At 33.6% G+C, this 17,411-nt stretch overlaps 1 protein-coding gene across 1 annotated transcript; it reads left to right on the top strand.

The window, feature by feature from the left end:
* The first annotated feature begins 6,714 nt into the window (after positions 1-6,714).
* LOC118754599 (succinate dehydrogenase [ubiquinone] iron-sulfur subunit-like) lies at positions 6,715-7,623 on the top strand. Its single transcript, XM_036489488.1, has one exon. The coding sequence runs from the start codon at positions 6,715-6,717 to the stop codon at positions 7,621-7,623; it is 909 nt and encodes a 302-aa protein (XP_036345381.1).
* Positions 7,624-17,411: the final 9,788 nt, after the last annotated feature.

Here is a 17,411-nt window from a genome sequence, read left to right as displayed (position 1 = left end):
GTGTTTCATTTTGATTTTCTAAGTTCTAACGTACGTTAAGTTAAGTTGTCATACTCAGACCTTTAGAATACCTCATCACTGCCAGGAATGCACAATCAAATTGGCCTATGCCAATTGATAGAAAATAGGAAATTTTGATGGATGAAACTGAAAATTTGACCACGAGAGAATACGAACGTCAGAGTTTTACCTAGCTCATGGGGCTAGGTAAAAATTTGACAGCATATAAATATGTATGGACAGTATTGTTTGGCGGTAATGAAGCCCAAAATACAATAGCGCTGTGGCAGTGGCAGTGACAGTTTTTAAAATCTAATTTGTAAGAAAACCAAACATTTTCATGAAAAAGACATAATTTAACCCATCCTAAGGACTTGGAATACATGTGCATAAAAGCAAGCATTTGTAATTTCAATTTATAAAGTAAATTTTTTTGTGCATAAGTATTTTGCAAAGTAAATATAATAAGTAGCAAGTACACTCTAAAAAGAGCATGTAAAACTACTACTGAAAAGTATCTATTTTTCAACAAGAATCTGTATAAATATACTACGTATAAGATGTTCAGTATTTGATTTTGAACTTGGGATCTTTAAAATATACACATAAATACACAAATATAGAATGTTTAAAATTGCAAAAATTTTCAAACTACATACAAATACATTTGAGTAGTCTACTTACAAAGTGCGCTATGTAAAATTTTTTCGATTCTTAGTTTTTGGCGGATTACGTGCCAGTATTTAAAGTAGTTTCATGTCCACTAACAACGGAGTTGTGAATGTTAAGTCTTCTTCCAAAAGTCGCTATCATACTTATTTATGAACTTTCAAAAGTATCAATCTTCTGATGAACTTAGAAAGCTGCTTTAGGTCGCATAGACTGTTAATGTTATCTTATGACATGTTATGTTATGTTACAATTTTATAAGGCTCCTATTTATCCAAATTTTCAGGTAATAATAAAAAAGATTCAATTTAAATGTTACTTGTTGTCGTAGTCACTTTTTCAAATTTATGGCTTTCTATTATAAAATCACATAACGCTGTTTACAAGTGGACTACTCATTTCCTACTAATAATAAACATTACTTTATTTTAAACATTTTATGTGTAATTTTGCTCTTGCGACAAATTTGGTATGCAAGTGTAAACAGGCAATGATTAATTTTATTACACGGCGTGCGAATTTGCACACATTAAAAGAGGAAACTGGTTACCTCTCTTAATATGCGCAAATAAATACAATTTTTTTAGAGTGTATTTAAAGTCTTTTCAGTAAAATTCATAAAAGTCTCCTTAAATAAATCAAATCTAGTTTTTTTAACTGCATTGAAATCTTCTTTCTTTTTAAATTAACAAATGAAAATATGTGATATGAAAGAGATTACTACAGAAAGAGTATAATTTACTTTATATATATCGTCGTTTAAAGTACAAAACCGCGTATCGTCATTCTGCAAAACCGCGTAACTGACATTTGCTGCCAAAAATTGGATTTGCTCACACAAGCTCTTGGCTCAATCCTTATCCATTCGTCCTGAAATATACTAGCCAGAAATACGATTGCTTTATAAAAAAGAGAATCATTTTGAAATATGAGTGTTTTTACTCTCTAGAAAATAATTTATGCAACCTCACATACGCGGTTTTGCATTATCTTGTTACGCGGTTTTACATTTTGTTGCTACGCGGTTTTGTACTTTAAACGACGATATGTATATAAGTCCAAAAAACAAGGAAAACATAAATTTTTATTAATTTTTTATGTTTCGAACACGGTTGCCACTTTGGTAAAATGTTACCAAAATTGGTAGAAATAATTTGGGTTGGTAAAAAGGTAAATTTTTTCTCATTTTGGTAGATTTTTGTTGAACTTTTCGTTCCCGATTTATTTTTCGTAGTTATCTTTATATTATAAATTTCTTTGCATACTTTTTATATACTTATATAAGTATAAATGTGTATCGATATAAGGCGAACATATCGTGCTCCATGCAAAACTCATTTTACTGGAATCCCGAGGAGCTTTTGATTGCTTACATATTTTAAATGATTATTTAAATACATAAATATAAAGAAAAAAATTTACGGTCATGTAATGACACACTATGATTGTTCACAAAAAAATTAAATCAACGCCATTTTTTATCAATAGAAATTGTTAAATAAAAACAAAAAAACACAAAAGACTGGCGACAAAAAAACGGGAAGCACATTGTGAGCTATGCTCAAGTATTATTTGTTTTAAAACTCGGTACCTTAAATTGTTCTAAAATTTCAGAGTAAAAAATTCGAAATTTGGACGAAATTTTTTTTAATTTTTCTAAATGTTGTATGTATATTAGACTGCATTGCCAAAAAAACTTGCGGTTTTTCCACCGGGATTACAAAATTTATTATATTTTAAGACGTCCAACAAACTATTTCGGAAAAATATTAAGATTTAAGCGAGCTGGACCGATTTGAAAATACCTCCAAAAATTAAGTTTTTTGTGAATAAAAGTAGCTTCTCAAAGAACTTTTTGAAAAAAGTCCCCTTAGATGACAAATTAGATTAAGCTTAAAAAATCTGCATAAAAATATTTGAAAATCTTTTCAACGGAATCGTAAGAATGAGATTTTTGATGCTGTTTTTTTTACTTTTTTCAAAGATTGGTTTACGAAAAACTTGAATAACTGGGCCAAAAATGTTCTGATTTAGACTTATGGGATCTCAGTAGAAAGGTATTTTCACATTGTTTTTATTACTGGCCAAAAAAACGTCATTCGTGTCCCATCTTGTTTTTTCGAATACCAACACATTTTAGTTCAACTTTGAACAGCGTTGCCGTTTTGGTCCGATTGGACCAAAATTGGTAGGTTCATTCTCCTTTGGTAGCTTGGTTGGTTTGATGAACCTTTTGATAGGCAAAATTTTTTTGAAAAAACAACCAAATTGAGCATTAAAATTTGTTCGCTTAATTTACGTTTACACGTTCAAAACATTGCTTTCACTTTGCTCACACGTATAAGATTTCTTAGTTTTTTTCCTATATTTTATTAAGCAGACAATTTTCTGCAAACAAAAACTCACTTCCCAAAGCTATGACCGATTGGCTGTTGAAATAGAACCAGAAATAGTAGTCTTGAAAGAAAAATTTATGATAGCCAATTTGCAAAGTGAAACGAATTTAGGATTTTTTGCATAAATGTGTGATTTTGTTTTTTCACACACAAAGAAAAGATGTTTGATATGAATGGAATTAATCTCAAAGGTATTTAAATTTTTTACAAAAGTTTTTATACAATACGTCAATTATTTTATTTATAGGCCCTGTTAACAATAATATGTGTAGTTTTAATTTTTACTGTTAATTTTTGTAGTTAAAAACCCCGTAAATTCAAGAAGTCTAGCTTTAATGATGAACAAAATTTTGGTAGTTTGGAAACTGATTTGGTAGGCGTTTTGGTACTTAAAAATATTTTCAAGTGGCAACACTGACTTTGAATGACGTTCGTTCATCCTACCTTTCTCTTCCATCCTTTGAATGAGTTTATTAGCAAAGAAATAAAACGGGTGAGAAAATACCTTTCCAATGACAGCTCTTAAGTCTAAATCGGAGGAGTTTAGCTTCAGTTATTCAAGTTTCTCTTAAGCCAATCTTTGAAAAAAGTTAAAAAACAGCATCAAAAATCTCATCATTACGATCCCGTTCAAAATTTTTTTTTAAATTTTTTTTAATATTTTTATGCAAATATTTTAAGCTTAAACCGTTTTGTCATTTGAGGGGATTTTTTCAAAAAAAAAAATCTTTAAGAAACTATTTTTATTCATAAAAAACTCCATTTTTGGAGGAATTTTCAAATCGGTCCAGCTCACTTAAATCTTAATATTTTTCCGAAATATTTTGGTGGAGGTCTTAAAATAAAATAGATGTTATAATTCCAATGGAAAAATAGTACCGATTTTTTTTGTATGGGAGTTATGCGGTCTAATGTATATAGTTTGAATCCTTAATTTTTATGGATTTAGTTAAAGCAACAAAAATTTGTTCTTGAAAAAGATTGCGAGTAATAAAAAAAATCACCAAGTGCCTTTTTGAGTCACTGTATTTGTCTATAATAACTCGAGTTGAAGTTTTTCAAAGTTGAAGTTTTTATGAAGTTCGTTGTTGCCTTTAGTTTTATCACTTCCGCTTTCGGTTGAAGGAAACTGCGAATATGCCAATAATATGACTCAAATACCGTATAATTAGTTAAATAAAAAGTTCCTTAAAACAATTTTAATTCTTATTGAAATAACTAAAAAAATAAAAAACTATAGTTTTAATTAAAATAAATAAAAAAATAACAAAAATATAGTTTTTATTAAAATAACTATAAACAATTTATTGGTAGATATTTTCCAAATTTGGTAGATTTTTCTCAAGTGGATGGTAAATTTTTTGTTTCGTCAGTGGCAACCCTGGTTTCGATAGCATTTTGCCAAGTATATCTTTATATTATGTTAGCAACAAACATGCGGTCGCGAACGTGCGAATAATAATGGAAGTCGCCTTTGGCTGCAAATTGAAAGATGCAAGAAACTGCGAAATGGAACGAGTATTCTAAAGCGATTAATTTTATATTAAAGTAGAATAAAGGTACTTCCTCCTAACTAATTGCGCGTTATAATATCTCTATTAGTTTTTTATTTATAAGCTTAAGTACCGGTGGCGAACGTACTGAACATGAAATGGTGTTATAAATTTGGTCCATGTTTGTAAGTACCAGAAGAATAAGATATAGGCCCACATAAATGTTTGGCAAAATCAGGGATGGTATCGCCAATGAAAATTCGGTATATCGGTATCGCGATATTCTAAATTCACAATATCCGATACCGATATCTACTAAAATAATATCGATATATTGAATATCGGAAATATCGAAAACGAAATGGCTAACAAAGATATTTTTTGCGCACCTCGTATATTTGTAATTAAAAGACGAGTAAGCATAAATTCAAATAACGAAGTTACTTTGGATAAGATACACTTTAATTGGGGTATCCAAAACGGTGTCGTAAGTGTCGTATTGTTGTATGCCGCAAACTTGAAACGCCTAAAAAATAAATTAATGGGGTTTGGAAAGTATTATTAAAGTCATATTATGAATTGTTGTAGTGTTAAAAATAGTTGGTTGTCGTTTCAAGATCTCTAAACATTTATTTAGGCTTTTAAAGTTTACGACAAATAAAAATACTACACTTACGACACCGTTGTGAATGCCTCAAATGAGTTTGAAAAAATAGTAACCAGAGTTCTGCAACTTCGATTTACCCCTCCTCACAAGCATGTCTAGTACTTTCAAAGAGACACACCTCTTCATACAAACATATGTATGTATTTCTAAATGTGAAGTACAATAGTACCGTTCAATGGGGTTTCCAGATGACCTCAAAAAACATAATTTTTAAGTTTTTGTTCGGTATACAAAATTTCATGATCAATTGAATCTGCTAAAGCCTAAAATGCCATACAGCAGCTCTGATTTGTCTTGGCTAGCTAATATTATTTTTATGCAAGAAGTATTTTGCCTTTGCCGTAGATTTTCTTGAAGAAATAAATTTACGAGCATTTATTTATTGAGAATTGCAAACTGATTTAAGCAATTTTGATATTTTAATGAATTTTTTTCTTCATGGTTACTATGCCAAAAGCTGTTTTGCGAGACCGAACACATTTTCCAACTATGTACTCAATTTTATTTTCAGTTCAGAAGCCTAGAGAACGTGGAGAAAATTTTCCGATATTTCAAATATTGAAACAAAATATTGTATCGATATCGTATCGCAACACCTGATATCGATATAAATTAACCGATATGTTGAACAACGATATTGATATATTGAATATCGTATCGGTATCGCGCATCCCTAGGCAAAATGATCAGAACGTTGAGCTAATACCATGTTCTGACCGACAACGAAAACACCTTGAAAACGAGTTTTGGGATTGTGGGCAGAAGGCTGTTCACACCGACTGTTGGTGTTTTCGTTGACATTTGTTTCATCCTTTGTTTAAAGTTTTGCTACACAAAAACAAAACCAAAATACTTTTCCTTCAATTTCTTTTCATTAACAACCTCTTACTTCCATGCTTACTTTATTTTGGCCAGCCAATTAACAATAAATCCGAAATGACGTATTAAAGATGATAAAATATGACTTCCACTTCGATAAATAATCGAAAAAAACTAGTGCAGACACCGAATGGAATGAGTGGAACGTGAGTTTTTAAGTGGTTTTTAGCGAGAACTAGTTTTCGTTTGACAAATTTTACATGGACGAAAACACAAGTTTTAGGTCGAAACCCAGTTTTACCAACGAAAACATGTTTTCGATGTCGGTCAGAACATGGTATAAGTCGATTTAGCCAAAACCATCCGTCTGTCTGCTTGCCGATTGCCTTAATTCGTCCGCTGCCTCTAAAATCTACGTTTTGTAAGCTAATGTTTATAATTGTAAACTTAAAAAAGCTTTCTCTAAGTTTATTTTGGTTGTTGGGTTATTTCTTAAAAATTTTTGGCAGTGCTTTATTTTATTTGTCACATACACAAATAGAAATATCAAATATATCAATATATGCTGTCATTATAATTTTGCTAGGATAACTTAAGTTTCCTGTTATTTAAAAAAAATAAATAAAAATAAAAATATCAAACGGCTTTTGAGGCGTTTTTATCTACATAAATGTTAAGATTGCTTGAAATAGGTCGTCTATCCTATGGAAAATCGACGCATGCACGCCTTTTGTGCAAAGACTCTTACAAAAAACCACCAGATAGTCCACAATCCCAACCGAACGCTACTAAAACATCGGTGAGTGCAACGCCGTCTAAGGTCGCTTCCGTCATGAAGACAATTCAAATTTATCGCTGGCAGCCTGGAGAATCACCACGACTTCAAACATATCAGATAGACCTAAACAAATGTGGCATTATGGTCCTTGATGCTCTAATCAAAATAAAAAATGAAATGGATCAAACACTCACTTTTCGACGCTCTTGCAGAGAAGGAATTTGCGGTTCATGTTCCATGAACATTGGAGGCATCAATACACTAGCTTGCATATGCAAAATTAATCAAAATCCTTCCCGAGTTTTGAAAATTTACCCACTACCTCACATGTATGTTGTTCGGGATCTCGTTCCGGATTTGGGCCACTTCTATAATCAGTACAGCGCGATAAAGCCATGGCTACAACGTAAAAATCCTAAAGAACCAAAAGGAAAGGAACAGTATCTTCAGCATGCGGACGATCGCAAAAAACTGGACGGTTTATATGAATGCATTCTTTGCGCCTGCTGCACATCAGCATGCCCGTCATATTGGTGGAACGGTGATCGATATTTGGGACCAGCAGTATTAATGCAAGTGTACCGATGGGTTATAGATTCTCGAGATAATATGACCGAGGAACGCTTGAAGCAGATATGCGATCCCTACAGCATTTATCGGTGCTACAGCATATTAAATTGTACGAACACGTGTCCAAAAGGACTAAACCCTGGAGAAGCAATAATTAAATTGAGACAATTGTTAAGTGGTTTGAAAAACAAACCAAATCCATTGCTTGCAACGGACAAACTATTGAAGTAAACAACAACTTAAAAGCAATCATACTTGACCAAGAATTTTATCAAACGTAACAGTATTGGATTATGTTCATAACACATATTCATATGTATACAAACATAAATAAGTATGTAGAGTGTATTCGAGCCACGATTGAGAGAATACAAAGGTTGCGCCGATCTCGGACCGCTATTCCTCTCTTAACGAATTTGACAGAATCGTTGTTTGCATGACGTCACACTTGTGCCACTTGTTTACATTTTCCTTGCAACATTTTTTCTTCTTCCATTCTTGCTCACGTTTTGGCATTTCTCTCTCGCAATTGCACCAGTGTGACGTCACACAAAAATCCTCTCTGATCGGCGCAATCTTGTATTCTGTCATTCTTGTATTCGAGCATCAACAACTACGTCACTGTTATTTTTTATGAGAGAGCATAACGGGTTACGAAAAAATTTAAGCGTTGTACGAACAAAATTTTGACAATCTGTTGGCTCATTACAAAATCAAATCCAGTATAAAAATTATATTGTGTGATTTCTGCAGAGTTTCAGCAACAAGGTTGCAATATTGCGGCAATTATTAGGAATATACCTCGACCACGCTCATACATATTTACATACTTGCATTCGCATCTTTCTCAATTGATTTCTTCCCAGTGGGACATTCGAAAATACATTTTTTCCCCCAGGGCGATGACCTAGAAAATTGGGGCATTCAATTTTGCATTACCTAGTATCGAGAAATGAATGTGTTATAATATGAAATTTTTGGAACTTTTTGAATACATTAGAATGCTGATTACGTAGTTAGCAGTAATATTATCGAGAACACATAAGAAATACATTCTATTGTTTATCACGCATGTAATGCATTACTACTTTTCCGACTGGGTTATTAATACATGTATGTATGTATATCTTATCTTATTACAATAAACGAACAATTCTTGTATATATTCATAGGGTTCTCGGAAACGGTTCTACCGATTTTGATGAAATGTTGTACACAGATAATGGTTTGCATTGCCAGATACAACTTTGTGGCTTTGCGTGACATTTATAACTTTGCCAGCAAAGCACCAGACGTAAAAGGTATGACACAATGAACGCCAAGAAAACAATTTTGTACTGCGTTTTTACTCGTCAACATTGTTGTGGATTTTTTTTATTTTTCTAAAACATCGCAGTATGGATATAAAATGAAAGGTAATGTTAAGAACTTTGGTTAGAAAATATTTTCCATCAGGATTACCACGCTTCTATGTAATATAAATTTTTATTTTGTTAATTTCAATCAGCATTTTTTTTATGTATACACAGTACATATACGCTCAATATATGTACCATTCATTCTAGCGTATTTCGGAATAGGGTTGCCACCTTTATTTTGGAGTAAGAAATTTACTTAATAGATATCGAAATCCAAATAGTTTTTTTTTCAAAATATTTTTTTAAAGCCATCCAAATTTTGAAAACTTTTAAAAGTATATGCACTTCGGTCAGAGCTCGGTTAACCATTAAATTATCACTGATTTTGGCGTTTCAATCAATGGCCAGCAATATTGTCTTAGAATTCATCTAACGTTCCAAACTTCCGACAAAGGTCGGCAGTTATCATGTTATATGAATACCTCTTATATAGGTATATTTAATACCATATATGGGCCATTTTCACAGTCATTAGTTAACTAATATGCTAGTGTTAAACCACCATTTTTAATTTCACAGTATCAGTTTGACTATTGGTTGAATGCAGTTAACTATGTAATGTGCATCCATTAGTTAATCAATAGTTAAAAACAGCTGTTTTTTCTAGTTGGTAACTAATGACTGCGAAAATGGCCCTATATATCGTTTTTGTTTAAACTTTAGGTTTCGATATACATACATATGAGCCAAACAGTTATCGCTTATGTTAACTCTAACTCAGGGGCGAATTTGCAGTATCCCAGTGGGAAAAAGTAATGTATAGTAATCGAAAAAATAATGGGTAAAACAGCCGTTTTCACATTCGAAAATGCATTATTTTTCCCACGTCGATGTCCTAGAAAAAGTGGGGCATTCATTTTTGCATCTGCCCCACATACCAGCACGGGCTTGATGAGGCTTAAGAATTGCGTACTGCCTCAAGAATATTTTACAGAAGAAAATTTCTTAGCCATTTCTTGTACGTCATTTTATATGGAGTTTTTGCTTTTCGTGAGAGCTGCGTACAGGCCTTAATGCTGGTTCCCAAGTAAACGCAATTCTCTACTTTCTCCAAATTATAAATGCGCTGACCCTTGTTTCATGACAGTGGATACTTCGTCTCGTTTACCACCAGACCCATTCGCTTTGCTTCCTTATCCAACTTGGAAAATGCAGAACAGACAACGTGGGGTTTGCTACCGATGATGTCGCTACGTCAGCAATTGCTCCTGAGCGTGTCAGTTCTGCGGCTCTTATTATCTTCTCTAACATCAGATTAAATAAATCTCATAAAAGAGAGTCACATTGTATGAAACCTCGTTTGGTGTCAAACGGCTCGGAGAGGTCCAATTCTGACAGAGCTGGTGGTATTGCTCAACGTCAGTTTACACAGCGGTGTCAGTTTCGCGGGGATACCAAATTCAGACATCACGGCGTATAGTCAAATCCCTTGAGTGCTGTCGAATGCAGCTTTTGAAGTCGACAAATTGATGGTGTGTTTGGCGGTGGGGTGCAATAAGGTCATACGCAATAAAGCCATATGGCAATAAAGCCATATTTAAGGCGATAAAGCCATATGGCTTTATTTCCAATCAGAAAGAGAAATAAAGCCATACAAAAAATTTTGCAAATAAGAAATAAAGCCATATTCTGAAATGACACTCTCAAGGCGGTGTTAACGGCGAATCTGAATTTTATCTGAACATTACGTCCAAATGATGTGTTTGTTGTAATTCATTATTAAATTCGCCTTGGACACACTCTTGAAACTGATACTGAATTATTTAAATTTATACAAATTATTACTAATAAAATGAAAGAAATCATTATTTAATATTTCCGGATTTATTGGATATTGAAAAATAAATATATGTACCCAGGTGTTTTAATTTTGCGAGTGCATAACCTGGCGGGTGCACATTTGTTGGCTCCCCGCACCGCGCCGCGTGTGAAGGGCGGAGCGCGGCGCGGCTGGACGCGAAGGAGAGTAATTGCATGTTGAAGGTGACGTTGTAGTTCAAGGCGGTTTAGTAGTTTTGTTGCGAACTTTTTCCATTGTTCAAATAAAAGAAACATAAAAATTTGAAAGCGAAATAAAGCCATATGGCTTAATTACCAATTGTAATTGGAAATAAAGCCATATCGAATTTATGGCCTTATTACCAAAAAAATATGGCTTTATTTCCAATATGGCTTTATTGCATATGGCCTTATTGCACCCCACCAGCAAATGCCAGTTACGTGGTTTTGCAGAATGACGATACGCGGTTTTGTACTTTAAACGACGATATACATATATGTGGTCATAAGCAATAACCGCTAAGTCGATTTAAGAAAGAATTGAGTTATATATTGTATCCTGCAACTACTATTCCATGTGTATGTGAAATCCCCATTTCGCAAGCTCAGCTATTTAAAAAGTTATAGACGAACATCCTTCGGTTTCTCCACAAGGTTAACATCACAATCCAAATGTATAAAATATTTTTTCTCGAATTCAGGTTTTTCGATTTATGACCACAGATATATGTATATTTTTACAAGACGTTCATTTAAAAGGCGTTCGATAAATAGGTATGTATAGTAACAAATAAATAGTCAGTACTAATTTGTACTGGAACCTGCAAATTTTTACTGGAAAAGAGTATAAAAACCCAGAAAATTTGCAAGAGAGCACTGAATCGAGAGCGTAACAACACGGGGGAGCTGCAAATTCTTGCTAGTGAAATTTTTACTAGCAGAAGAATAAGAAGAATAAATGTCAAAAGCCGCCATCTGTTGAATTGGTTTAGCACAAACAAAAGTAAAATGAATGGAAATCAAAATATTAATGATGTACTGCAAGAATGATAGAATACAAGATTGCGCCGATCAGAGAGGATTTTTGAGAATAACTTTTGGGTGACGTCACACTGGTGCAATCGCGAGAGAGAAATGCCAAAACGTGAGCAAGAATGGAAGAAGAAGAAAAAATGTTGCAAGGAAAACGTAAACAAGTTGCACAAGTGTGACGTCATGCAAACAACGATTCTGTCAAATTCGTTAAGAGAGGAATAGCGGTCCGAGATCGGCGCAACCTTTGTATTCTCTCAATCGTGGTGTAAGCTAAGAGGTTAAAACTGATTTATGAATAGCAAAATGTTAACATTAGAATGTCAAAGCGGTGCAACAACTATGTATTCACTTGCAAGTTTTTACCAGTTTTTTGTTCATTAACTTTTTTTTGCAAATTTTCTGTTCTTCTCAATTTTACACTCTATTTTGCTTTTACGCTCTCGCTGCAATTTTTTACTGGAGAAGTTACTATACAAACCTAATGTATATTGGTTTTAAACACTCGTTGTTTTGTGAAAGCGTTTAAAGTTTTTTGTTGGTACATTTTTATTTCATTTGGTATATTTTTATCTGACGTTTGGTACAATTTCGAAAAATTTATTTATCATCCCTGTGTGAAAAGGGTACGTTTTCGGCAATTTTTCTGATTAAATTTTTCGTTGACAAAACGTGGGGAACTACGCTTACACAAGCGGCTTGACAAACCAAGCGAAATATCCCTTTGCTGCAAGCCGTTGATTTTTTTGATTTTCTGGTCGCCACACAGTGTAAGATTTGACCCATCAAGCTGTTTTTAATTCTGTAATTCGGAAACTATTGAAGATAGATTAATGAAAATTTGCACAAGGTACGTTATAAGATAGAATTATGGCTCCTATTATGAGTTGCATTCGACCTTCGACTGTGATCGAAAGTGCTGATCGAACGAATTTCCATTCAACCTCTAATTTAGGGGTTGATGGTATCCCAATAAAACACACCTTGTAGAAATAATTTTTGAAATTGTTTTCGTCTTCTACAAAAATACTTTAGAATGTTTTTCAGTGAATTTTCTAGGTTTTAGCCATTCACCCTTTATTTCAACCCCTAATTTAGGGGTTGATGGTATCCTAATAAGCTTTTCCTTATTCCATATTAAATGTACTACAATTTAAAAAAAATTGTATTGGTATCAGGATTTGCGTTTGAGATACAGCAAAAAGAAAAGCGAAAGGACATCGATTTCTAGAATTTTCTGGTTTTCAGGAACTTACCCGTTATTTCAACCTCCAAATTAAGGGTTGACGATATCCCAATAAATTAATCCTCGCAGAAGTAATTATGGGAATCGCTTTCGCCACCTACGAAAACACTTTATAATGTTTTTCAGTGTATCGGGGTTTTTGGTTGAGTGTATTGGTGTATTTGGAATAAATTGTAATACAAATGAAAGAAATTGTAATAGATAACAGCAAATCCAAGAAACAGGTGATCTCAGCTGTAGGCATTTTTTGGCAATCAGCTGATAGTGTTTTTACTTAGGAAGCTGTACGACGATCTAAAGGGACTTCATCAGAACGCAACGCAATTCGAAAGCCATTTAATCAATATTTTCTGCCAAAGTGAACCACTAGTAAAACTTCAAGAGTTAGAATTAGCTCCAACCTGTACCTGTAACATGTAACATGTGAATTCTTTTTTTTGTTAAAAGGAGATAATAAATAAAAAATGTTTTTTATTAATGATACATATATGTTTATGTACAGTAGTGGCCATATAATTAGGAACACTATTTCTTTGTGTGTTTTGAGCATTTATTTTTTCTTTATTTATTTTTTACGAAAATATAGCTTGTACTAGAACCAAGTAGACCAGAAAGTTGCAAATCTTGTACAAGATTTATTAACAATCGCCAACCTTAAAACGGACATGAAAATTTGAAACTTTTTAATCCGAATTTCTAAAAAAAGCTCGGGTATACGCCTTTATAGCCCATTCAATTTAGTATCATATTGTTCTAAGAATACGCGTTGATTTTTGGGATTTTATTTTGTTGGAGGTTTTGTAATTTTTTTCTGTAAAAAAAAATTAATTGAATACACTTTATATAGAAGAAAATGTATAACACCGTCAGCAATTTAATCACATTTCAATTCGATCGTCTTCGAAACACTTAGATTTTTCAAGCGTGGCGGCATATATTTCTAGTTGTGTCTCACTTTAATTGATTTTAAGGACTTGAAAAAATTATAAATTTTGAGTACTTAGTGTTGTTAAAATTGTTAGGTTAATTCTGAGCTCGCGGTCTCTTGTGCCGGGGCCCTCTCGGATCGGGGGCCCGTGGCATTTTGCCAGCCCTGTCGCCCTATAGTCACGCCTTTGGCTCGAATCGTAACAGTCGTGAACGAGCAACTCGTTACGTAAGAATGCGTAGGTATCTCGGATTTTAACAGTCGTGAACATACTGATCGTCTCGTGATTCAGTATAAAAGTGTGTTTGCATTGTTCAATTTTGCGCTCAACATTTGCGTTCAACTCAGCGCAGGGTTGCACGGAAAAAATGTTTAATGGCTAAAAATATCAAAATATGAAAAAAATATCAAAATATTCGCCATAAAAAAAGGTGTTTGCATTGTTCAAATGTGCATTCAACTTTTGGTTGAATGGCCTTTCAGCTAACCGCTTTCAACAAAGTTGGTCGCCAGGCAACATTTAGCCAATCAACTTTTTTTTCGTGCGACTCTGCGTTGAGTTGAACGCAAATGTTAAACACTGCTTAAGAAACGATCAGTACGTTCACGACTGCTACGATTCGAGCCCTGGTTTTCGTTTGGCAGATTTTACATGGACGAAAACACAAGTTTTAGGTCGAAAACTAGTTTCAGCAACGAAAACATGTCGGTAAGAACATGGTATAAGCAAATTTATTATAAAAATCTTACCTATATATATATATATATAATCTGGTGTTCCCACGGCACCCTGAATTACTTTTTTTCGTTCCCCAATTACGATCGCGAATTACCCCATTTCCTCGAGCTCATTCCGAATTCCGATGTAACAGTTCTCTGTCTGTGTGTTTTGTTTTTTTCATCGCAGCCAAATTGATGCAAAATGTAAGTTATTGCTAAAAATTCATAAGTTTCCGTATTAAATTGGTGATGTACACTTGTATAAACTTAACTTTTCGTACTCATATAAAGTGTCAGCTTTGATTTGTGAACTGGTTTCGATAAATTTCCAATAAAATTTAGAGGCAGCAGCGATTTGTTCGTAATTTGCATGGTAATTGGATCTGAATTACCAACAAATGAGGTAATTTGCTTTAAAAATTTTGTATGCGAATTACAAATGATTCATTCAGCTTCCAATATAAAAATAGGTTTCAAGATGATAACGGATACCTACTTGCACATTTCAATAAATGTATTTAATGTTAAGCGAATCGGAGACATGACGGCATTCTTTTTAAGAAATCCGTCCGACTTAAAAAATAATGCCTCATGTGCATTTTTTCTCAGAAGGAGGACAACAATTTATAGATAAATGAAGAGAAAAATCATGTCTGGGTATTAAAATATATAATTAAGTCACCTGAAAGAACAAGTGAATCGATTAATTACCTATAGGAATAAGACAGCACTTTTCCGATACGGCAAATTTGATGCAGTTCAACAGTGCTCCTTTAAACGGACCGAACTGCATCAAAATTTTCATATCGAAAAAATTCTGACTTATTTTCTATGGTAATTAACCGAATCAAGTACAATAAAATATTATACTGATACATACATATTATGCACATATGTGCATACAACTACATATAATACATATGAAGGAGAAAAACGTAACAATAAAGGACGCCGTAGAATATCAAATCTGAGCAGATGTTGCGTTCACGGTGCCGGTAGGCGGGATGCCAAAGGTTAAAACATAAACATATTATTCCTTTTTGTCATCGGAATCCTTGTACCAGTCTTCACATCCGGGCACGTTCTCTGGAGCATCACACATCTCGGTTTCCTCATTATAAACTTCACCCAGCTGACACGCAAGGTCACGGGGATCTTCGCCATTTAAACATACGTGGAATTTTTGACAATCTGTCGGATGGGGAAACTTCGGATGGGTAACTACTTGGCCCTTATCGTCATTTTTTGCACGGTCCTTGGGACACACGAAGCCAGTAGGCGATTTTTCTAAAAACAAATAGAAATAGTGTTAAACAAAATCATTAAATTTATTTACGTAGCTCGATATACTACATATGTACATATGTATAGTATGTAGATATGTACGTGTGTAAATATATTTTTTTATATTATTAATATTCTTTTCTAAGCTTGAAAAGACCGGAAAATGAACCCAAAGCTTATCATTGCTTTCGATACGCGACTGCTTCCAGTCAAACCTTTATATAAAAGAACTACCGGCATATATGGCATATGGCACATATGGAACTTGAATGAAAAAAATCCTCTGCATTTTTAAACTTCCGTATACTTTTGAAGATTTCGAAAACGCTGTCGGCAAAAAAATAAAATAAAGCTTTGTGAATATTAAAAACTAGTTATCGTGGTACCTACTTACACACTAACGCAAGCGATGAATCGCATCTAGTATGTACAGATTTATGTATACATAACTGTACTATGTACATTTTGTCCCATTTTAGGGGAAAACTAGTTTAGCAGTTTCCTATAACAGCTTCACACTACATAGCGTATAACAAGTAACGAACAGGATGGTACGACTCTCCAAAACTTTTGAATAGATATACTTTCAGAAAAATTGTTACAGAGTGGTATTTAAATGTACGTTTGAAACTTTTAATTATATGGTTTTGGCCAAAGCATGAAAAATATTTTTATAACAAATAAAAAAAAATTTACTTGAAAAACATTGGGAATATTTAAACAAGAGAGCACCCTGAAATAATACATATGAAAAAACCGAAATAATGCATACGAAAAAAAAACGAAATAATGCATAAATGCAAAGTTTTGGTTGAAAACCGCAATAATACATATTACAACAACCGAAATTATGCATATGTACACTTTCGTTTGAAAACCGAAATAATACATATGAGAAAAACGAAGTAATGCATACATGCACAGTTTCGGTTCAAAACCGAAACAATGCATATTGTCGCCTGGGTAAAAGATTGTCGTATGTTACGCACGTATGTACGTATGATGCTTACGACAATCTTTTATCCAGGCGACGATATGACAAAAACCGAAATAGTGCATACATGAAAGCGAACTTCTTTCTGCGGGGCACCGAAATTGTGCATGTGGAAACTGTGTATTTAGACATTATTTCTGTTTCAAACGAAACTGTGCATTTATGCATTACTTCGTTTTTCACATTTGCATTATTTAGGTTTTCTAACGAAACTGCATTTATGCATTACTTCGTTTTTCACATATGCATTATTTAGGTTTTCTAACGAAAGTGTGCATATGGATAATTTCGTTTTTTCTAATATGAATTATGTTCTCCTGCTTAGTTAGGGTTATAATCCCTAAGCGCAGCTGAAGGCCTCCTACGCAGAAAGAAGTTCTGAGCAAAAATTCTTCTACGCCTCTTTTCCGGCAACACAGAAATGAGAATTCTACTTCGTAAGGGTTATAATTCCTAAGCGCGGCCTTCGGCCGAATTTTTTCTGTGTTGCCGGAAAAGGTTGGCGGAAGTTATTTCTGCGCATAACTTCTTTTTGCGTAGGCGGCCATCGGCCCCGCTTAGGGATTATAACTCTTACTAAGTAGAATTTTCCTCCCTGTGTAGCTAGAAAAGGGGAGC

The sequence above is a fragment of the Rhagoletis pomonella genome, unplaced genomic scaffold (genome assembly GCF_013731165.1).
Source record: "Rhagoletis pomonella isolate Grant_MI unplaced genomic scaffold, Rhpom_1.0 Rhpom_scaffold_04179, whole genome shotgun sequence".
Taxonomy (NCBI): Eukaryota; Metazoa; Arthropoda; class Insecta; order Diptera; family Tephritidae; genus Rhagoletis; species Rhagoletis pomonella.
The sequence above is the reverse complement of the archived record's forward strand: the minus strand, read 5'-3'. Positions and strand labels throughout refer to the sequence as shown.